General features: G+C 42.5%; 2 protein-coding genes across 2 annotated transcripts in view; both read right to left on the bottom strand.

Moving 5' to 3' along the window:
- The window catches only part of CTTNBP2 (cortactin binding protein 2), a 185,674-nt gene extending 185,323 nt beyond the window's left edge, over nucleotides 1–351 (bottom strand). Inside the window, exon 1 of the mRNA XM_062207328.1 lies at nucleotides 271–351. Coding sequence (XP_062063312.1) covers nucleotides 271–351 — 81 coding nt within the window. The remainder of the gene's footprint in view (nucleotides 1–270) is intronic.
- Nucleotides 352–11,967: 11,616 nt separating this feature from the next.
- LOC133765050 (DNA topoisomerase 1-like) lies at nucleotides 11,968–12,779 on the bottom strand. Its single transcript, XM_062198536.1, has one exon. The coding sequence runs from the start codon at nucleotides 12,777–12,779 to the stop codon at nucleotides 12,222–12,224; it is 558 nt and encodes a 185-aa protein (XP_062054520.1). The 3' UTR covers nucleotides 11,968–12,221.
- Nucleotides 12,780–20,365: the final 7,586 nt, after the last annotated feature.

The raw sequence follows: 20,365 nt of genomic DNA, 5'->3' as shown, positions 1-20,365 counted from the left end.
GCCAGGGGCTGCAGCCAACAGGGCTTCGAATGGACAGGAGGAACCCCCAACCCCGATGGCTGCCTCACCCCTCTGACGCCGGCTCCTGGCCATGAAGGCACCCTGGGGTGGGCGCACCCCGAGGAAGGGACACCCTGGGGAGGGCGGTCCGGAGGGGCCCGAATCACGGAACGCCTCGGGGGGTCGTGGAGCCGGGTTCATCCGGGGCTCGGGCACCGCCCGAGGTCCCCGTCCACACCAACCCCGCACCCGCCCGGGGAGCTCGGTTACCGCCGCCTCCGCCGCGGCTCCCGCCGCGTCCTCCGGGGCGCGGGACAAGTCGGGCTCGCAGCTCGCGCCGTCCGTCGCCATCTTCCTGCTCTAGCGGATCCGAATGCGAGCTCGGAGCGGCGGCTCCCGGCTCAGCCCCCTCGGCGCGGGCGGCGCTTAACCCGCTGCTGTCCGGGGAGCCGGGCGGCTCCGCCTCCCCAGGCCGCCGCCGCAGCGGCCCCGCCCCGCCCCGCGCCCGCCTCCCGGGGTGCAGGAGAAATGGGCGCACGAGCCGGCCGGGGCCAGGCCTGCGCGCCGCAGGAGAGGCGAGAGGGAGTCGGCGAAGCCCCAGCGAGCCGGCCGGGGCGCAGAGCGGACCGGATTAAACGTCAGGCCTCCAGGATCGGAATTTCCTTGTCGGATCTGGAGAATCCTTGCCCTCGGATCCCTGCATCCCGCCGCTAGGATCCGAAGGCGCCTCCTCCTGCAGTTTCTCCATGTCCCTGGCAGAGCAGCCCCCTGGCTTTGTTTTATGCCATCGTCGGCTCTCCCCTGCTGCTCAAACCATCAGCTCCCCGAGGACGCCGACGTGTGCCGTCGTCTCCTTGGGTTGCGCCTGCTCCGCAGCCCTAACCTTCCTGTACCGCCTCCCTTCCCAGGAGGGTGGGGACCGGCAGGTGCTTGTTCCTGGACCCCAAGTCTTGAGTTGATTTCAGAAAGGCTAACCAACAAGTGCTAAACGTGCCGCAGTGTTTCAAAGGAAGCCCCCTCCCTGCTTTCAGAGAATGTAAAGGAATTAGTCGTCCTCCGCGTGTGAGGACACAGGGACGCACACGACAAAAAAAAAAAAAAAAAAAGACTTCGTGAAAATTGATTTTGCGGGAATTACAGGTTTCAGGAGATTTGTCAAGAGACGAACAATTTAGGTCCAAACGCTTGGTTTTTCACTTGCTGCTTGCAATTCAGTTCCTACCCTTTTCTAAGTCCCACCTTACCAAGACCATATGGTATAGCCCTCCCCAAAGCTCCAGATCTCTAGAAATGTGTTGAAAGCACAAAATCAAATCGAGGCATTCAAGCTGCGTCTCAAAGATGTGAGAAATCAAACCTGCTAGCAAACTCTGAGCTTGAAATTCTGCAAGATGAAGGACTGGAATGTTCAGTCCTAGGGTTACACATCAAAGCGCCCCCCTTCCCCTCCCCTTATTTAATGGCAGACTCCCAAGGAGAGATTTTGACACTTTAATTGCTCCACTTTCCAAATGGGATCCAAATAGGACACAAGCCAGGGCAGAGAAAGTCTTTTCTGCAAAGACCCTGACAGGGGTTGATGGATGAACTCTAAAAGGTTCCCTCCCAGGACAGAGGTCAAGAGAGAACTTTCACCTGGAACCCTGGGGTGAAGGGTGGGAGGCTCAGTAATCACCTCCAGATTACCCAGCTGGCCAAGGTGCTCCTGTGTTTGTTTTCTCCGACTTCAATCCGATAGCTGCTGGCTCCCCTAGCTCTTTGTCTTCCATTCTATTCATTGCACCACTTTCTTTTTATCATATACTCTGATGCAGCTCAATAGTAGAACAACTAGATCAGGTGTAGGATGAAAGAAAAGCATTTGATAGTGAAAGTGAGAGGCTAGACTGATAGTAAAAATGTAAAACTTGGAACCCAGAGTGAGGCTTGAGCTTTTCAAAATGCATTTTTATGCATCACAGGCAGTCAGTTTTCTTGATTCTAATGTTGAATTGCTATATTCAAAAGTAACTGTTGGGGGGGGGGGAGCAGGGAGAACAAACTCAATTTAGGGGTTATGAACTGGAGATATGAAATAGTATCATCTCTGGGAAGAGCACCCCATTTATTTTATACATGCAGCTCAAGTGAAAAATCACTGGGAAGAAATAGCTTAAAATAGCCTAAATACAATTAGGGAAGAATACTATCATGGAGGAAATAATCCCCGAGTGGCTGCTTCCCTCTCTTTTTTTTTTTTTTTCAAAATGAAAAAATCAGCAGGTACAAGAATCACAGGACGGCCCAATTTCTAATTGCCAAAATGCAGGTCCTGGGAGGGGAAAATGGACAGTACTTTTTTTTTTTCTACCTTAAAATTACCACTTCTGAGCGAGTCCCGAGGGTCCCTCTCCCTGCATAAGGAGTTAACCCCATCCCCAGCAGCCCAGGCCTGAGGCTGCTTCTCTGCAGGAGGACACTTGCTGGTTTAAATTCTACCCAGAGAATTAGCCTTTGTTGCCATTGCAAATTAACTCTTTCTGAAATACTGTCTTCCCACAAAGACAGGATCTATTACCATCAAACCAACTAGATCCGAAAGAGTAGAAACTTGATGGCTGCAGAGATCGAATCTTTTGAAGTGTCATTAAACAGCTAAATAATAAGACATCTCAGGGCCAGAGTGAAAATTTCTGAGAGACTGGGTAAAAGAAGACAGAAACAGGAGTACAGCAGGAATGAAAAAAATCTCAACAAAATGAGTCCTGGCTCCTCATCAGTGAATTCCTTTCAGCATTAAATGGAAGGACAGGTATTATATATATTGCAAATGAAAAAAAAATTAGTCTTTTCTCCTTTGAACATAAAGATGATGTTGGTGACCCTCTGACCAAATACTTCGATACTAATTAATTTCCTAACCTACTAAAGATGTCTGTGCTGAGCTTCCCTTTGAAGTTGTTGAAGCTGGGAATACAGACAGTGCTTGCAGAGCCAAGTGGTTTTCTGTTAAACCATACCCTTGACCTCACTGGCCACATCCTTCAACCAACAAAACCAAAAACCCAGAGAGTTTGATGTAGTAATGCAACAGGATGCTTCCTCCCCAGTGAAAAGATAAAGGGACATTCATGTATTCAAAACAATCTCCTTTATGGGATCAGAGAATTCTTTGTTGCAGTCAAATGACAACATGGACGTTAATTCCAAAGAGCAAACCATATGTTATCATGTGTTAGTATTGCCAAACAACAAAATTACTGAGTAGCAAATCATTTCTGACTATACCCACAAACCTATAGTTATACAATTTAAACATTCCAACCCTTGCTTATCCTTGTCTGCACGTGGGAAACTAACCCAGGAAGTCCCAAACCTTGACCTCAAGAACTCTGTAACAAAGAATACAGACCAGCTCCAAGTACCCTGTATCTTTCACATATTTCTGAAACCAAGACAGTACCAGAAACCAGTTTTCAAATGACCTAACCATGTTTCTTCATCAGCAACTTGTCATTACCTACATGTGCTTTACTTGTGGATTTTACTCAGTAAATTCAATTCTAATCTACTTAGCCACTCTTGTCAACAACCTTTGGTTTTGGAAGACCTCTTTCACCAATACAGTTGGTCTGTGCCACAAGAATGCAAGCAATTTAACCAAGGTAAAGCAAAACATAATTAGGAAATGACATCTGCTCTGTAGGAAGCAAACCAAAGCTAAACGTAAATAATTATTACAATCATTGAGCTCCTCCCTTTTAAACTTTATTTTCATTGTATTTGGAAGGCAGACCAAGGGAGACACAATCTTCCACTTGTTGATTCCTTTCTCAAATGCCCAACAGCAAGGGCTGGGCTAAGCTGATGATTACTTCCTGGGCCAGGGACTAATCTGAGTTGCCTCACACAGGTGGCAGGGATTCAGGTACTTGAGCTGTCATTTGCTGCCTCCAGGGTACCTAATAGCAGGAAGCTGGAATTGGAAGTGGAGCAGGGACTCATAACCCTGTTATTCCTCTATGGTACGTGAGCACAGTGGGCAGCTGTGCCAAATGCTCACCCCAGAGCTTCTTTTAATATTACCTTTAACTGGGAACTATATCTCATTCAATTGCTTAAGTGATGTACAAATACAAAATTAAATTGAAAAGACAAGGTACACTGAGACCCCCTTAGGGCTGGCACTGTGGCAAAGTGAATAAAGCTGTGATCTGCAGGGCCAGCATCCCATATGGGCTCTGGTTTGAGTCCCAGCTACTCCGCTTCCAAGCTAGCTCCCTGCTAATGCACCTGGGAAAGCAGTGGGAGATGGTCCAAGTACTTAGGCATCTATACCCATGTGGGAGACCCAGAAGAAGCTCCTGACTCCTGGCTTTGGATCAGCCCAGCTCCTGCTGTTGTGGCCATTTGGAGGGGGAGAGGGAGTAGGTGAACAAGGAGATGGAAGATCTCTTTGTCCCCCTCCCCCTCTGTAACTCTACCTTTCCAATAAATAAATAAATCATAAAAAAAAAGATCATCCCCCAGTCCAGTCACTCTAAGAACACCAGCTGGGGCAGCTAAGTCAGAAGTGAAGTTGTCTTGCTTCAGTTCCATTGAGTGTTTCTTAAATTTAAAATCATTACTTGTTAGACTCTTATCTGCAGAAGTCATTGATAAGAGCAAGTTTTAGTGCAGAAGGATGTTTTAGCGCAAAGCCATTATGGAAAAATAATTTTAACAAAAGAATCTGGCCCATTGCTGCCCCTCATCCACCTGAACTAGAAATGGATATGAATATTTCCACGTATTCAGCCTCTTTAGCAACCCCACAATCCTGCAGTATGTAGTTACTAGGCAACCACTAAGGCAGGGGTGTTTATACCATTAAGCATTAATTGTAGCAGAGCTTTATTTTTCTTAGAAAGTTTAAAAACTATATAAATAGTTGTGCAATCAGACCCTTCTTTTTTTCTGATTAGAAGTGTGGAACCAGCTATAAAAGCAAAGCTGACATTTTTCTTTTCACTATGGAGTTATGTACTGTTCAATACAAAAGAAAATGCAGTGTTTGAAGAATTAAGAAACTAAAGATAAAATGCCTTTCAATTTTAATAGGTATGTAGATGGTATTGGTGAGGATCTATTTAGAAAACAAAAAGAACTACAAATGCATAACTCTCCCATGTAAAATTGTGCAATAAACCAATAAATCAACATTCTCCATCCAATGATACTCACTTGTGGTATACTAAGCTAGAGGAGTTTCAGATACCTTTGGGATTTTTTAGACATGAGTTTTTTCCTTACAATACCCAAAGTCTCATTTAGTGACAATTTTTCTGTCCATCAAGTTTTTTTTATAAATTCAGAATACTTGTGTGTATTTAAAACCCCATGGAAATGTGTTAATATTTGAAAAGAAATAATATGAATATATGTGCATAGTGAATTGTTTGATTAACCAGTAATTAGAAGGCATAATTTGTAATATTTATAAAAATTTTGTGGCTAGACTTGAAGGCTCGATTATATTTATGAATCAAGCAATAAAGAAAATAATAGGTATAGCTAGTCTCAGCTGGGGAAAGGCAAAGTCAAAGGGAAACACTTCTGACCAATCAATATTAAGGTTTATTCTGGTAATCAAGGAAACACTTAACCCTGAATAATGTTTTATACTAACAATACAATAAATCACCATATATTGGCCATTATTAGGGTCAACACCCCTTTTATCTTTACATAATCATTTAGTATTCATGTTTGCTGAGTTAAAGCTTTAGCATCTTGATTAAGAAGAGATACCTGCTCCACCATGTTTATAGCAGCACTGATCACAATACCCAAAATGTACAATCAACCAAAATTGTCATCAAGTGACTGGATAAAGAAAATATAGTATATATGTATATATACATATATATACATACAGTATATATATATATACACACACACACACACACAATGAAATACTGTTCAGCCATAAAAAGGAATGAGATCCTGTCATTTGCAGCAAAATGGATGCAACTGAAGGACATCATGTTGAGTTAAATAAGCAAGACAGAAAAAGACAAATACTGCATGCTCCTTTATATGTAGAAGCTAAAATAAAAAGAGTCCTTAATCTGAACACAGAATATTGATTATTAGAGGTTAGGAGGGAGTCAGAGGAATAAAAAGTTTTAATTAAAAAAAATTAAAAGGGGCTGGCACTGTGGCATAGTGAACTAAGCCTCTGCCTGTGGCACCAGCATCCCATATGGGCGCCAGTTTGAGTCCTGGCTGCTCCTCTTCCAATCCAGCTCTCTGCTATGGCCTGAGAAAGCAGTAGAAGACATCCCAAGTGCTTGGGTCCCTGTACCCACATGGGAGACTCTGGCTCTGGCCTTGTGACCATTTGGGGAGTGAACCAGTGGTTTTTGGAAGACCTTTCTCCGTCTCTCCCTCTGTAACTCTACCTCTTAAATGCATCAATAAATTAAAAAAAAAAAAAAAGCAGGCAAAGCTGACAAAGATATGTGAAATTTTAATGGGGAAATGGGGGAGGGATATATGGAACTTTTTTTCCTAAAGATTTATTTAGTTATTTATTTGAAAGGCAGAATTACATGAAGTGGGGGAGAGAGAGGGAGGGAGAAGGAGCTAGTTTCCATCTGCTGACTCATTCCCCAGAAGGCTACAACAGCCAGGGATAGCCCTGGAGCTTCATCCCGGTCCCCCACAAGGGTACAGGGTCCAAAAGACTTCAGTCATCTTCCACTGCTTTCCCAGGCACTTACTGGAAAGCTGAATCAGAAGTGGAGCAACTGGGACTTGAACCAGCACCCATAAGAGATGCTGGCATCTGAGGCAGTGGCTTAGACCACTGTGCCACAATACAAGCCCCAGGTAACTTTTTGTATTACTACCTTAAAGTCTGTTTCATAAATTTAGAACTATTCTTAAATATTTCTTTTCAAGAATTCAATTGGGACATATCTTATCACTAATGTTCTCTCCTTTCAACATCTGCTTAGGACTTCAGCTCTCAGCCTCTACCTCTTGACCATTGCTCATCCAGGAAACATGATGGCATCTGCATCACAAGACACCTTTCCCTGATTGTCTTTCTGCCCAGATCAGCCCTCCAGCTCCCCATGATGCCCCTTGGAATGGCGGTGGGAAACCCAATCCCAGGATTTATAATTTGAGGTAATGGCAGGGGAGGAGTTGAACTGAACCTGCTCAAAGTCCCCGTTTTCAGCAGTGGGTATAGGACCTCATTTACAAAAACCACATTGCATTCTCTGTAAAAAATCATTTTTAAAGCCATAGAAATAAACACAATCATGGATTTGAACATGAAAGCTAAAGCAAAAATCTTCTAAAAGGAAAATATTTTCATGAAATGGTATAACAGAGCATGCATTCTTAAGTTTAGGGCTGGACATCTGGCACACTTGGAACATCATATCCCATATTGGAGTGCCCGTTCAAGTCGCTGTTCCTCTACTTCCAATCTAGCTTCTCAGTAGTGCTCACCCCAGGAAGGAGCAGATGATGGCCCAAGCACTTGGGTCCCTGCCACCCACATGGGAGACCTGGATTAAGTTCTGAGCTTCTGGCTTCAGTCTGGTGCGGCCTCAGCTATTGTGGGCATTTGGGAAATGAACCAGTCGGTAGAATATATTTTGCCTCTGATGCTCTCTCCCTTTAAAATAAAAAAAAAATGTATTTTTAACAATACGTTCTGAATACTAAAGTAACTTAGTTCAGCCTTTCTCTTGTGTGTTTAGTAGTTTCTGTATCCCATTTATGAACTGTTCTACATGGTCTTTGGCCTCCCAGAGTGGTGCTGTTTCCACTGGCTTCCTAGGTGTCTCATCTCACTATGCCCCGGTTAGAACTCAGTGTACAACTTGAGAAGATACAGTATGCAGATTTTTGGCTCTTTGAAATTTCTTTCTCTGCGGGATTTCATCCCACATGTCAAACACTGGGGTGACCCTTCAAACCTGACCATTAAAATTTATTATTCCCCAACTGCCCTCAAACCCTCCTAGTCCTTCTCTGGGGGGTCACAGCTTTTATAGACTGGCCTGCATTTGCAGTGTGCCAATGCCCCTGGATAGATGTGTTCTATAATGCTGTTCTACTGTTTACATTTTAGTAGGAGAGTGGGTCCGGTCATGGCTCCTCTGTCATGACTGGAACTGGAAACCACCTGTGCTCACTTTTAGAGAGTGTTTATAACAAAACTCCCTAATGTGTCCTTGTGTAATTGGATCCTATCCAAGACCATACTATTTTGTTTTTTCAATTCTGGGAGTGGGAGTGAACCTAGCATGGACTCTTCAATGGCCACAAATAGAGCCCAGATACCCAGCTGCTACAATGTCTACAGTCAGAGGCCAAACACCACACTCCCAAAAAGATGACATTGTGGTGATACAAGGCAATACCATGAGCATAAACTCCACCATCACCTTGTACAGCAACCTACCTCTCATTCCCAGGAGAGCCAGGGATACCTGGGCTTCAGAAAACAAGAGCAAAGTTAGGGATTGAAAGGCAAAGAGGAGGAATGAAGAGAGGATGGCTTTGAGTTCCGCTCACTTAAGAGACTGAGGGTTAAATTGGTGTGCTGTGTTGATGAAAGGCATCTCAGATGTCAAGATTCCAAGACATTGGGAACTTTTAGGCAGAGTCTCCAGACTTCAAGATCAAAGATGGGTGAGCCTGTCAGAACATTGACTCCATGTCTGCAATACCTGACACGAAGCCCGGCACATGACAAGCAGTCAATAAATATTCAAATTAATTGAATGGGACTGATGTGTGGATAGATGGAACGATAGATGTATAAGTGGGTCTAGTAAATATTATCGCTTCTTTACTCGTTGTCATGGGATCTTTAGCATTGTGGTAAAGCCTATGGATTCATTTTCAGAAAAAGGTTTTAAATGCATGGAAGTACACAAGATTATAAGGGAATCGTTTCTATTAAGGTTCAGTGATGGGGCCGGCGTTATGGCATAGCAAGCAGGTAAAGCCGCAGCCTGCAATACTGGCATCCCATATGGGGGCCAGTGCCTGACCCATTTCCTCCACTTCTGATCCAGCTCCCTGCTAATGCACCTGGGAAAGCAATGGAAGATGGTCCAAGTGTTTGAGCCCCTACCACCCACTTGGAAGGCCTGGATGAAGTTCCTGGCTTCAGCCTGGCCCAGTTCTAGTTGGTGCAGCCATCTGGGGGAGTGAACCAGCTGATGGGACATCTTTCTCTCCCTCTGTCTATAACGCTGGTTTTTAAACAAATAATCTTTAAAATAAAAGATCCAGTGATCAAAATTCTGCATATAAGCAGCAAATGTATAGTGTTATAAATGATTCTTTGGTAGCACTATAAATAAGATAGGGTTGTAAGCCCCAAAATGAATGTAGAACATTTTTTAATGAGTGTGAAATGTATTTTGAATTCCCTATAACAATTATCTGAAGATTTTAAAGTGTCTATAATTTCTGTTGTGACAATCACAAGTACTGCCAGGTCCATTGTGGCCTGTTGCCTAAATTCATAATTGAAATAAATGCTACCACTGAGAGGTTAGTGAACTTGAAAATATAATTTTTTGTTCATTAAAAAAGTTCTCACTTTTGGGGCCAGTATTGTAGCACAGCAGGTTAAGCTGCCACCTATGACACCAGTGTTCCAAATAAAAGCACCGGTTTGAATCCTTGCTGTTCCACTTCAGATCCAGCTTCCTGCTTAAGTTCCTGGGAAATCGGCAGATGATGGTTCAAGTACTCAGGCCTCTGGAACCCATGTGGAATACTTGAATGGAATTCTGGACTCCTGGCCTCAGCCTGAACCAGCTCTGGCCATTGAAGCCCTATGGGCAGTGAGCCAACACTTGGAAGAACTTCCTTACTCTCCTTCTATCAATCTGCCTTTTAAAATAAAAAATTTTTTAAAAGTTCATGTTTTTAATAAAAAGCCATGGTTTTTAAATTTGTGTGTTAAATACCTTTATTGATTTACTCTGAAGGATTAAAACTTAGATGAGATAGCACTAGTAGGGTATGCTAAGAAGATGAATTTAAAGATCAACCAATGCCCAATCCCCAAACCAAACAACACTGTTCGGGTCACTTACTGTAAAGATTAAGTGCATGGTTACATGGTTAAGAGCCTCTTTCTAGCAATGGGACCTTGGGCAAGAACTCTGTGATCTCTCCAATTAAAGGGCAGTCATAATGGTTCTTGCCTCTACATGACTGTCAAGAGAATAAAATTAATTCAATAAGGCACTTGGCTACCAGTAAATTTCCCAGTAGCACTTATTTTTAGGTTCTTCATTTACCTATGAAAGAATGAATAGGGGCAGGGAGGGAGGAAGAAAGGGAATATATTTTATTCTAAGAATTTTATCTATGAACTATATTGAATCTGTTAAAAACTAATTAGGAATTTAAAAATAAAAGATTTAATGATTACCCTAATAAATATAGACTTTCACAAAGAATTTATGGAACTTAATGAAATGATTCTATAACTACACGATACTCTTAACTATTCAAATAAATTTTTAATTTTAAACCAAATATTCCATGGTTTTAGATTAAATATTAAAACCCTCAAATGCTTTCAAAAGTCTTAGAAAAACATGAGATGGGTCACATAAATTAGAAGGTCAAATTGGTTGTTGCTTTATTTAGGGCATGCCTTTTTTTTAAAAAAAAAAATAAGACTAAAGTAAATAGTACATAGTAATGTTTTACAAATGCAACCAGGGAAGCCTGCATTGCGGTACAGTGAGTTGAAACAGCACTTGGGAGTGCTGGTTTGAGTCTTAGCTACTCTGCTTTTGATCCACTCCCTGCTAATGGACCTGGGAGGCAGCAGATAATTATTCAAGTACTTGAGTGCCTCTTCTTCCTGTAGAAGACTCAGATGGAGTTGTTGACTCCTGGCTTTGGCCTGGCCCAGCCCTAGCTATTGAGGCCATTTGGAAATGAACTGGAAGATGGAAGATCTTGCTCTCTGTCACTCTCTGTCACTCTGCCTTTCAAATAAGTAAGTAAATACTGGGAGTGCAGGCATCTGGCCTAGAGGTCAAGATGCTGGGTAAGACATTCACGCTCCCATCAGTGTGCTTGGGTTTGATTCTCAGTTCTGGCTACCAATGTCAGTTTTCTGCTAATGTAGACTCGAAGACAATGGTGAGGATTCCAGAAACTGTTTCTGTCACCCACATGGGAGAATGACATTGAATTCCCAGTTCCCAGCTTTAGCCCTGGCCCAACTCTATCCGCTGCATGCCTTTGGGAAGTGAACTGGTGGATGGTGGCTCTTTCTGCCTGTCTCTGAAATAAACAGGCAAACAACTTAAAAAGTGTGTGTGTGTGTGTGAGAGTGTGAATGTGTGTGTGTGTGAAGGGAACAGGTGTTTGGCACAGTGGTCCCCCCCCCCCCCCCCCCCCGCCCCGTACTGGGAAAGTCCCAATGCTAAGGACAGTACAGGCTCTTGAGCTCCACCCACAAATGCAAATCACATACCAGAGAGATCCTGGTAGCCCAAGGGAAACTCCCCCTGAGAAGGCACTGTAGTTACAGGTATGCTTCTTGGATTGTAATCCATGTTGCTGCAGTCTCTGGCTGTCCTGCCCACTGCTCCCTTGCAGTGGATGGCAGCAGTAGTCAGCTATCAGCTGTCCTGCCTGTTCACTGCTCTTCTGTGGCATCTTCAGTAAATCTAACTCTGCATACTTCATCTGATTGCTCTGGTGATTTTTTTTTTGGGGGGGGTTGTTCTACTTAATTTTAATTCCTGAAACAGGGGAGAGGGAAGGGAGTTTAGGAATTCATTTCTATTAAAATATAGAAGTTATTGCAAAACCCTAACTGTAAAAACACACCAATATAATTGGACTTTGCATACAGTAGCTAAGAGAATCCAAACATTTCAGTGAAATAGTGAATTTGTCTGGCAGATTGCTGACAAATTCCCATCCATTTGCCCTCTTGAAAATAAAAACAAAAAACAAATCATACAGCTAGAATTTTGATATCTGAAATATTTTTTAAATAAGTTGTCCATAGGACAACTGGCTCAGCTCTCCCTTATAATATCTCCAGGTTTCTCTTTTTGCAAAGATGGTTTGTTAAGACTTGCTGCCTCTCTCCCTCCAGTGTGAGGGCAAGTGAGGCTCACAGTTTTTCCATCTTCCCCAAACCACACTGTTCCTTTTCACAGAACCCTGCCCTTTGAGACTGGCTAAAACTCGTAGTCCTCATCAGCCATGTTGATGGCCCAGGCAAATTTCTCCCGCTGGGTTTTATTGTAAATTTTCTCAATTGGGATGCCCCACTTCTTGCACCAAGCCACCGTGATCCTAGGGTCCAGATAATTGAGTTTGGAGGTTCCCAAGGCAATTTGTTTATTCTCTTCTCGGCCTGTAGCCTGAACTTCCAGCTTCAGCAGCTGCTCTTCCAATCTTTGCACAGCTTTCTTCTTTGACTCTACCACCTTCTTGGTCTTAGCATCCTTCATGACCTCGGCATCAGCCTTTGCGCTTTTCAGGTCTCTCCAAGCATCTGCTAGCTGTTCCTTCTTGGCATCAATCTTAGATTGCAAGTTCATCATAGACTTCTCAAAAGTTTTGGGTGGTGCCCTCTGATGGTTACAAAGAATTGCAACAGCTCGACTGGCACGGTTGTAAGAAAGGATCTTTGCTGGGATGTTCTCATCCGGAGCTGTGAGTTCTTTTAGCTGTTGCTGTAGCGTGATGGAGGCATTGTATGTACGGAACACCTTGGCTGTTAAGCCCTCCATACCTCTCTCTGGTGATTTCTTTTAACATCTGCAACACTGGCCTCAATCATGCACTTGCTGTGACAGTTAAGACTCCAGTTGGGGAATCTCTGCATCTCGTATCCAAGTGCTTAGGTTCAAACCCTGGTCCTGCTAACATGCACCCTGGGAGGTAGCAGGTAATGGCTCAAGCAGTGGGATCCTTGCCACTCATATGGAAAACCAAGGTTGAGTTCCTGGCTTCTGGCTTTGGGCTCCAGCCTTGGCTGTTGGCGGCATTTAGGGGAGTAAACCAGCAGATGAGGGCTCCCCATCTCTATCTTTCAAATAAGAAAGATTATTTTAAAAATATATGTATGTATATATATGTATTTTACTAGGGGTCATATATATCTGGAGTCACGAACTCTTAGCTAATCCAGGATGTTAAATTAAAGTAATGAGCTAACTTCAGTAAGTAGACGTGTTTTATGATTCATAAAATGTCCTTTTCGTAGAAAAGATTTATTTACTTATTTATATATTTGAAAGGCAGAGTGCAGAGGCAGAGGGAGAGATGGAGAGAGAAAATTTTTTTTAATCTGCTGACTCACTCCCTAAGTAACCTTAACAGCCAGGGTTGCGCCAGGCTAAGCCAAGATTCAGGAACTTAACCTGCATCTCCTGAATGGGGTCAGGGATCTATGTACTTGGGTCATGATCCACTTTTTTTCTTAGCCACATCAGCCTGTGCAGGAGCTGGACTGGAAGTGGAACAGCTGGGACTCAAACCAGGACTGATACAGGATGCCAGTGTTGCAAGCAGCAGTTTAACATGCTGCACCACAATGCCAGCCCACAAATATTTTCTTTTTTAAAAAAGGAAAGAGGAAAATATAAAACTTCACCTTTCCAACATCAAGAATTCAGAAGATCATAAACCCATGCCGACTTGAGTCGAGCAGGACCTCTCTAGCTGGCGGGAACCTGCACATGCCCTGTTTCACTTTAATTGCTTATTTCTCATAACCACATTGCTTGCTTGTCTTCCATAAGGTTTTAAATTTCATGATCCCTAATGCATAACATTGTAGCTTATATGATTCTAGTAAGATTGAATTCATATTAATCATTTTAACTAAAAAAAATGAAATAAGAAACTTGGATTTAAAAACAGGTCTACATCTTGATGGAATAGGTGTGTTTTTCTTCATTGACAAGAATGCAGGTAATAACAAGTTTTCTGAAAATGTTTGGTATAAGTATATGTTCTCAAGGATCAAATTCATCCTTTGGTATCCCACAAGTGACTTTTACATCAAGCAGCTCACCTGTAGAATAAGAAGGTACAGACTTGAAGCAGTGTGGGTACCTTGGTGCTTCTCAGAAATGTCTCCACATCTTAGCTTATTAGATACAATCTTGAAGCATGTCAAAAGCAATTTGTGACTAATAAGAGGCATAGCACTAAAGCTTGCATTTTTTTTTTTTTTGGTGTGTGTATGGGGTTATTGAAAATGAGATCAAATTTCTCTTACTCAGCTTGTGCTACTGTAACAAAGTACTATAGATGGGGTGGTTTAAATAACAGAATTTTATTTCTCACAGTTCTAGAGGATGGAAGTCCAAAACCAAGATGGTAACTGAAGGAAGGAGTGGGGAAGAAGGGAGGGAGGGAGGGAAGGAGAGAGGGAGGAGAAGATAGGGGGAGGAGGGAAGGACAGACATTTTCCTTTTCTGCCACTAATCCCAATGTGAAGACCCCACTTTCACAACTTAGTCGAACCTTAATTACTTCCCCAAACCTTCAGTAATATGTACAAGTTCCTAAATACTAAGAGGAACTCCAGAAGTAGTATCATGAACTTGAACTGCCTTCTAGCCCTCTGAAGGATTTTTTTTTTTTTTTTGGACAGGCAGAGTGGACAGCGAGAGAGAGACACAGAGAGAAAGGTCTTCCTTTTCCGTTGGTTCACCCTCCAATGGCCGCTATGGCTGGCGTGCTGCGGCTGGCGCACCGTGCTGATCCGAAGCCAGGAACCAGGTGCTTCTCCTGGACTCCCATGTGGGTGCAGGGCCCAAGGACTTGGGCCATTCTCCACTGCACTCCCGGGCCATAGCAGAGAGCTGAACAGGAAGAAGAGCAACTGGGACAGAATCTGGTGCCCCGACCGGTACTAGAACTCAGTGTGCCGGCGCCGCAAGGCGGAGGATTAGCCTATTGAGCTGTGGCACTGGCCTGAACGATTCTTTCATACGGACACTGGCAGCCTCACCATTAGAAAACCCAAATGTCCCCATGGTCAGACCATAGGAGAATTTCTGTCACATTTTTACAAGTCTCTGAGATCTGCCTTCATTAAGGAAATATCTCCAGGGTCAATCCAGTGAAGGAGTTTCTCTTTCCCTCATTAGCATTTTTTGACCGAAATTTTCCCTGTCAGAACACATCAAGATACCATGGTGATGACTGCTATAGAAATGCTAGATTTAGACAGAAATTAATTCTGTTTTCTGCTATCTCTGTTCTGTTGGCCTAAATCAAGTCCTTGCCAGTCATAAGACCGAAAATGACCCCATCCCCAAACATCTTGACTACTCTGATCCAGAGCCTTAAACTCCCATTTCCTAAGGCCTTTTTAAAGTTGTGTTTAAAATTAAGTCATAAGCAGTTTGGAGAGCGGCAAGATGGCGGAATAGGAAGGGAGCACACTGATAGTCCGGGAAGAGACAGTTTAATAAAAGTGGAGATACTGCAGGGTAAAGGAAGAGTAGGGGAAGAAACAGCAGAGGAAACTCTTCCGGAACTAGTGATCCACAGTGGACCTGCGTGGAGAGCGTGGGAGCCCAAGTTCGGGACACCAGCGGCAGACTCAACACACCAGTGCTGGAACGCAGGGTGAGCTGAACCTCAATAACCCGAGACACCAGCGGGCAAGCAGAAAGAGGAGACTAGAGGGAATGAGGCTTGAAACCCTGTGGGGAAAATTTCACCAGGCTAACTAGAAGAGAGAGAGGAAAAAAAAGTGACCGATATGGACACGAGTCTCTCTCTCTGCTCACCTCTCAAAAGCGAGCAAGACAAAGAACAGGAGCCATTTTGGACATACGTCATAAACAGGGTGACCTCAGGTTTGCACCGGCCCTGAGCCTAGCAGAAAAACCTGACTCTGGGGGTGTGAAATAACAGGAGATGAGGATCTAACTTGGCAACCCAGTGGAAGACTGCAGGAGAGTTGGAGCCCACACTGAGGGCAGCACAGATTCCCTGTGTGGTCCTTGGGAAAGAGCTTCAGATCTCTGGCTCCTGTGGGTATATCATTCACCTGGTAACTACCTCCAATTACGTTTAGCTGTGTGGAATTACTTCCCTTTTGAATAATAATAAAAAAGAATGAAAGAAAGAGATTTACCACCCCTAACCTGGGAGTGTCACCTTTGGCACACCCTCAAGCCTGAGGAACCAAACAGAGCTCTCAGTCCACACTCATCTCAAGCCTCTAAGGCTCCATCGAAAGCAGACAGTCCACGTAACCTAAAGCCATAGTATAACAAGAAAAAACACCACAGTGAAGAAACCAAATATCTCCAACATGCCAAACAACAAACGCAAAAAACGGGTAACAAGAACAAGGAAGACACTATGATGCCCCCAAATGAATGAGACACCCCAATTCAAGATTATGAATATGATGAGATCGAAGAAATGCAAGAAGTGGATCTCAAAAAATTGATAAGAACATTAAGAAGCTCTCAAAAACAAATTCTTGAACTACAGAAATCCTTAATGGACAAGATAGAAAATCGCTCTCATGAAGATGAAATATTAAGGAGGAATCAAAATGAAATGAAACGACTAGTAGAACAAGAAACTGATAGTGACGAGAAATCATAATGAAAGGAAGAATTCAATAGATCAAATGACAAACACATTAGAGAGCCTTAAAAACAGAATGGGCGAAGCAGAAGAGAGAATATCAGACTTAGAAGACAGAGAACAGGAAAGGAAACAGGCAAACCAAAGAAAAGAGGAAATTAGAAATCTAAAAAATATTGTCAGGAATCTACAGGATACTATTAAAAAACCCAACATTCGGGTTCTAGGAGTTCCTGAAGGCATAGAGAGGGAGAAAAGATTAGAAGGCCTTTTTAGTGAGATACTAGCAGAAAATGTCCCAGGTTTGGAGAAGGACAGAGGCTTCTTAGTACAGGAAGCTTATAGAACCCCTAATAAACATGACCAAAAGAGATCCTCACCATGACATGTTGTAATCAAACTCACCACAGTGAAACATAAAGAAAAGATTCTAAAATGTGCAGGAGAGAAACGTCAGATTACTCTCAGAGGATCTCCAATTAGACTCACAGCAGACTTCTCATCAGAAACCCTACAAGCTAGAAAGGAATGGTGAGATATAGCCCAGGTACTAAGAGAGAAAAACTGCCAGCCCAGAATACTATATCCTGCAAAGCTCTCATTTGTGAATGAAGGTGAAATAAAGACTTTTCATAGCAAACTGAAACTGAGAGAATTTGTTGCCACTCATCCTGCCCTGCAAAAGATGCTTAAAGATGTGCTACACACAGAAACACAGAAACATGGTCACCAATATGAAAGAAGGTAAAGGAAGGAAACCTCACAGCAAAAGATCACAGGAAGCTCAATTTCTCTTTGACATAGAATTAAACTCTGATGCTCTGTTAAAGCAATGTGTTAAAGTAATCTATTATGTTCTCTTGATGTCTGTTAAATTCTAATTGTTCAAAAACAGCTGAATTTTTATTAAGAGCTATGGGTTATTTAAATATGTGCTTATTTTCAAAGATTTGAATAGTCACCTTGTAACAATGATCAAATTTGGTCTATATTATGTCATGATTTCAAGGAATCTTATTTCAACCAGATATTTTGGATTTTGAGCCTTCTTGGCATTCTTGACAGGCATTCAAAAAATCAAAGTTTCAAACAATCTGGACTCTAAAATTTCCAGTAAATCTTGGACTTTGGTTTTTCCAGTTTGTGCCCAACTGAAAAAAATCGAAGGACCTATATCTCTCATCTTATAGAGACATCAACCAATCAGGCTATTTGGATTATATTAGAAGTACTGTCAAGATGTGATGTGGTACCAAACTTTAAGTTTCTATAATGGAAAATGCTATTAATACAAATGTTTGAGAATTAAAAAGTCTAATGATCTTGTGTTACTAGACATGATAGTTATCTTAATGAGAAAGCCCCAGAGGCCTAAAGGGTTAAATACTTGTAAAATCCTACAGGTGCTTTCAGAAATACTGTGAAGTAAGCAAGTGCCTCTTGTTGGTTGATGAGTTTATAATTTTAAACATGGCGACTTAAAGTCTTTTGTCATCCACAGTTATATAGGATGTGCTGCTCATAAAACTAAAGTGTTGTTGGTTCTGTGTTTAGCTGTCCTCCTATAGGTTCCTATGGACTTTTTCCAGCCACTTCTATTGTATTCAGTACTTTGGGATGGCTCTGTAAACAGATGAAGCCAATAATGTATTAACAGTACCAACTGAGAGAAAGTATGGTTAACTGAGGTTACTAAAAACAAAAAGCAATTCAAATCAATTGGCAATCTACAAAAAGAGTTAAAGATTTTAAAAGCTATTATTAAAATTGCCATATTGGTCTACTATGCTATGTTATATGTGTGTACATATTGTATGTCCACATGGGGAAATTTTATTTAGAGTTTTATTTTAATTGGCTTATAGATAAATGGTCCATAAATTTAAGCTGCTAAAATCAATCAAAGATACATTTTAATGTGTGTGACCTGAATCTGTGTATCATATGTTTTAAACTTGTTGGTAGAAAGAAACTAAAAACATTTTATATGGTTGTGCTTCAGTTTACTGGTCAAACAAACTACACCATGTTAGATATTTAAGAGGTGTTTTCAAATACATGATACTTTAAATTTATAGAAGGCATTGGACCTTCTGGTAAATGTTTTCTTAAGTTGTTATCTAATGGTTGAAACTGTTTGCTAAGTATTCATGTGATATTGCTATTGTCAGCAAGTGATCTAGGACTTGCTCCCTCATTTCTCTATTCTAAGCCCATCTTGTTCTTTCATTTCTCTATTCTCTTCAAGGTAGGAAACTAATTCTATTATGAAGGAATCTGTAGGACGCACAATTTAATCTTTAGACCTTATAAAAGAGATGGCTAACATTTTTCTGTAATAGCATAGCCAAAATAAGAGCTTAAATAATAATCTCATAGCTAGATTCACTTCGCCATCAGTAAAGTATACAGTAAGTAGAAAAAACCTCCCTTCCAGACCAAAGGGAAAGAAAGTTTTAAAGTGAGAATATAATTTTCCTCATGGGCATTGTCTACCTTAGAAAAATTACTACAGAACATGCCTATGACAATAGACTTGTAGTTTAGGCCACCGAAGATTAGAGATGGGACACGGGCACTCCCTTGACTTGCATCCTCTTTTCTGCTTTAACACAAACCAGGAGGAAAAGAAAGCTAGGCATCAGAAGCAATGGGTGGCAGGCCTATTAATGGCTGATCTGTACAGTGATCTGCCCTCAAGGAGACCCAACAGGCCAGTCCACTGCAGTGGCTTTCAATGTGGTAAGCCTGGGCTTCAGCAGAAGTCAGCTTGTGAAGAGCCCTGGCAGCTCTGCCAAGAGTTGGATCACTGGAAATGGACCTGCCCTGGAGTCGAAGGATGCCCAGGTCAGAGCCACAGATCTTATTGGCTCTAAGCTGAAAAGCCCTTCACTCAGCCCAGCTCCCAAAGTGACCACTGCAGCTGAGGGTGTGGTCAAGTAGGGTCAGCAACATTGCAGGCAGAACTGTCAATTTCTTGTTAGAGAAGCCCCCTGCCTTTACCTGGCCAGCCCTCCTCCCAGGCCAGCCAAGTAATGAAAGTCAACAGAGTGCCTTCCCCTAGGAGGTTCACACCTCCCTTAGGATGTACCCCATGTGAAGAGATAGATGGGTCTGGGCCTCTTAACTTACAAGGCCTAAAGCCCACCAGATTATTATCAAGCCCCTTCTATCAGGTTCTATTTGCCTCTCAATCAGAAAACTTAATTGTAGCTTAGACAGCACCTTTCTTAGCTCCTCTAATAATGACTCTGTCCTTTGTTCTAGACCCTGTCTAGCACACTTGGGCCTCATTTCTTTGTAATCATAACCTCTACTCTACCTCCAATGGCTCTACTCCCAACCTGTGTGTACTGATGGTCCTCTTCCCCACTTAATGCTGTATAATTGTTCAGACCTGGTAAATGCCACTCTTAGGATCATTGGTTACTATCCTCACCCTGTCTTTTATGACTTTGTCTAAATATGATCAGAGTTGGCAAACTTGGAAGGCTTCCATAGCCTTGGCAACTCATGACGAGAGCCTAGGGTGGTTACTGGCGCCATAAACTAGAGTGTCAATTTGTTGGTCAACAACAGGAGTCACTGTGCACTTGCTCCTCATGTGGGATCTCTGTCCTTACTGTGCTGTACATTGTGATTTAAAGCTATAACTAGTACTCAAACAGTATGTTTCACTTTGTGTTTCTATGTGGGTGCAAACTGTTGAAATCTTTACTTTATACTAAATTGATCTTCTGTATATAAAGAG

Source organism: Lepus europaeus, chromosome 1, assembly GCF_033115175.1.
Source record: "Lepus europaeus isolate LE1 chromosome 1, mLepTim1.pri, whole genome shotgun sequence".
NCBI classification, from domain to species: Eukaryota; Metazoa; Chordata; class Mammalia; order Lagomorpha; family Leporidae; genus Lepus; species Lepus europaeus.
The sequence above is the reverse complement of the archived record's forward strand: the minus strand, read 5'-3'. Positions and strand labels throughout refer to the sequence as shown.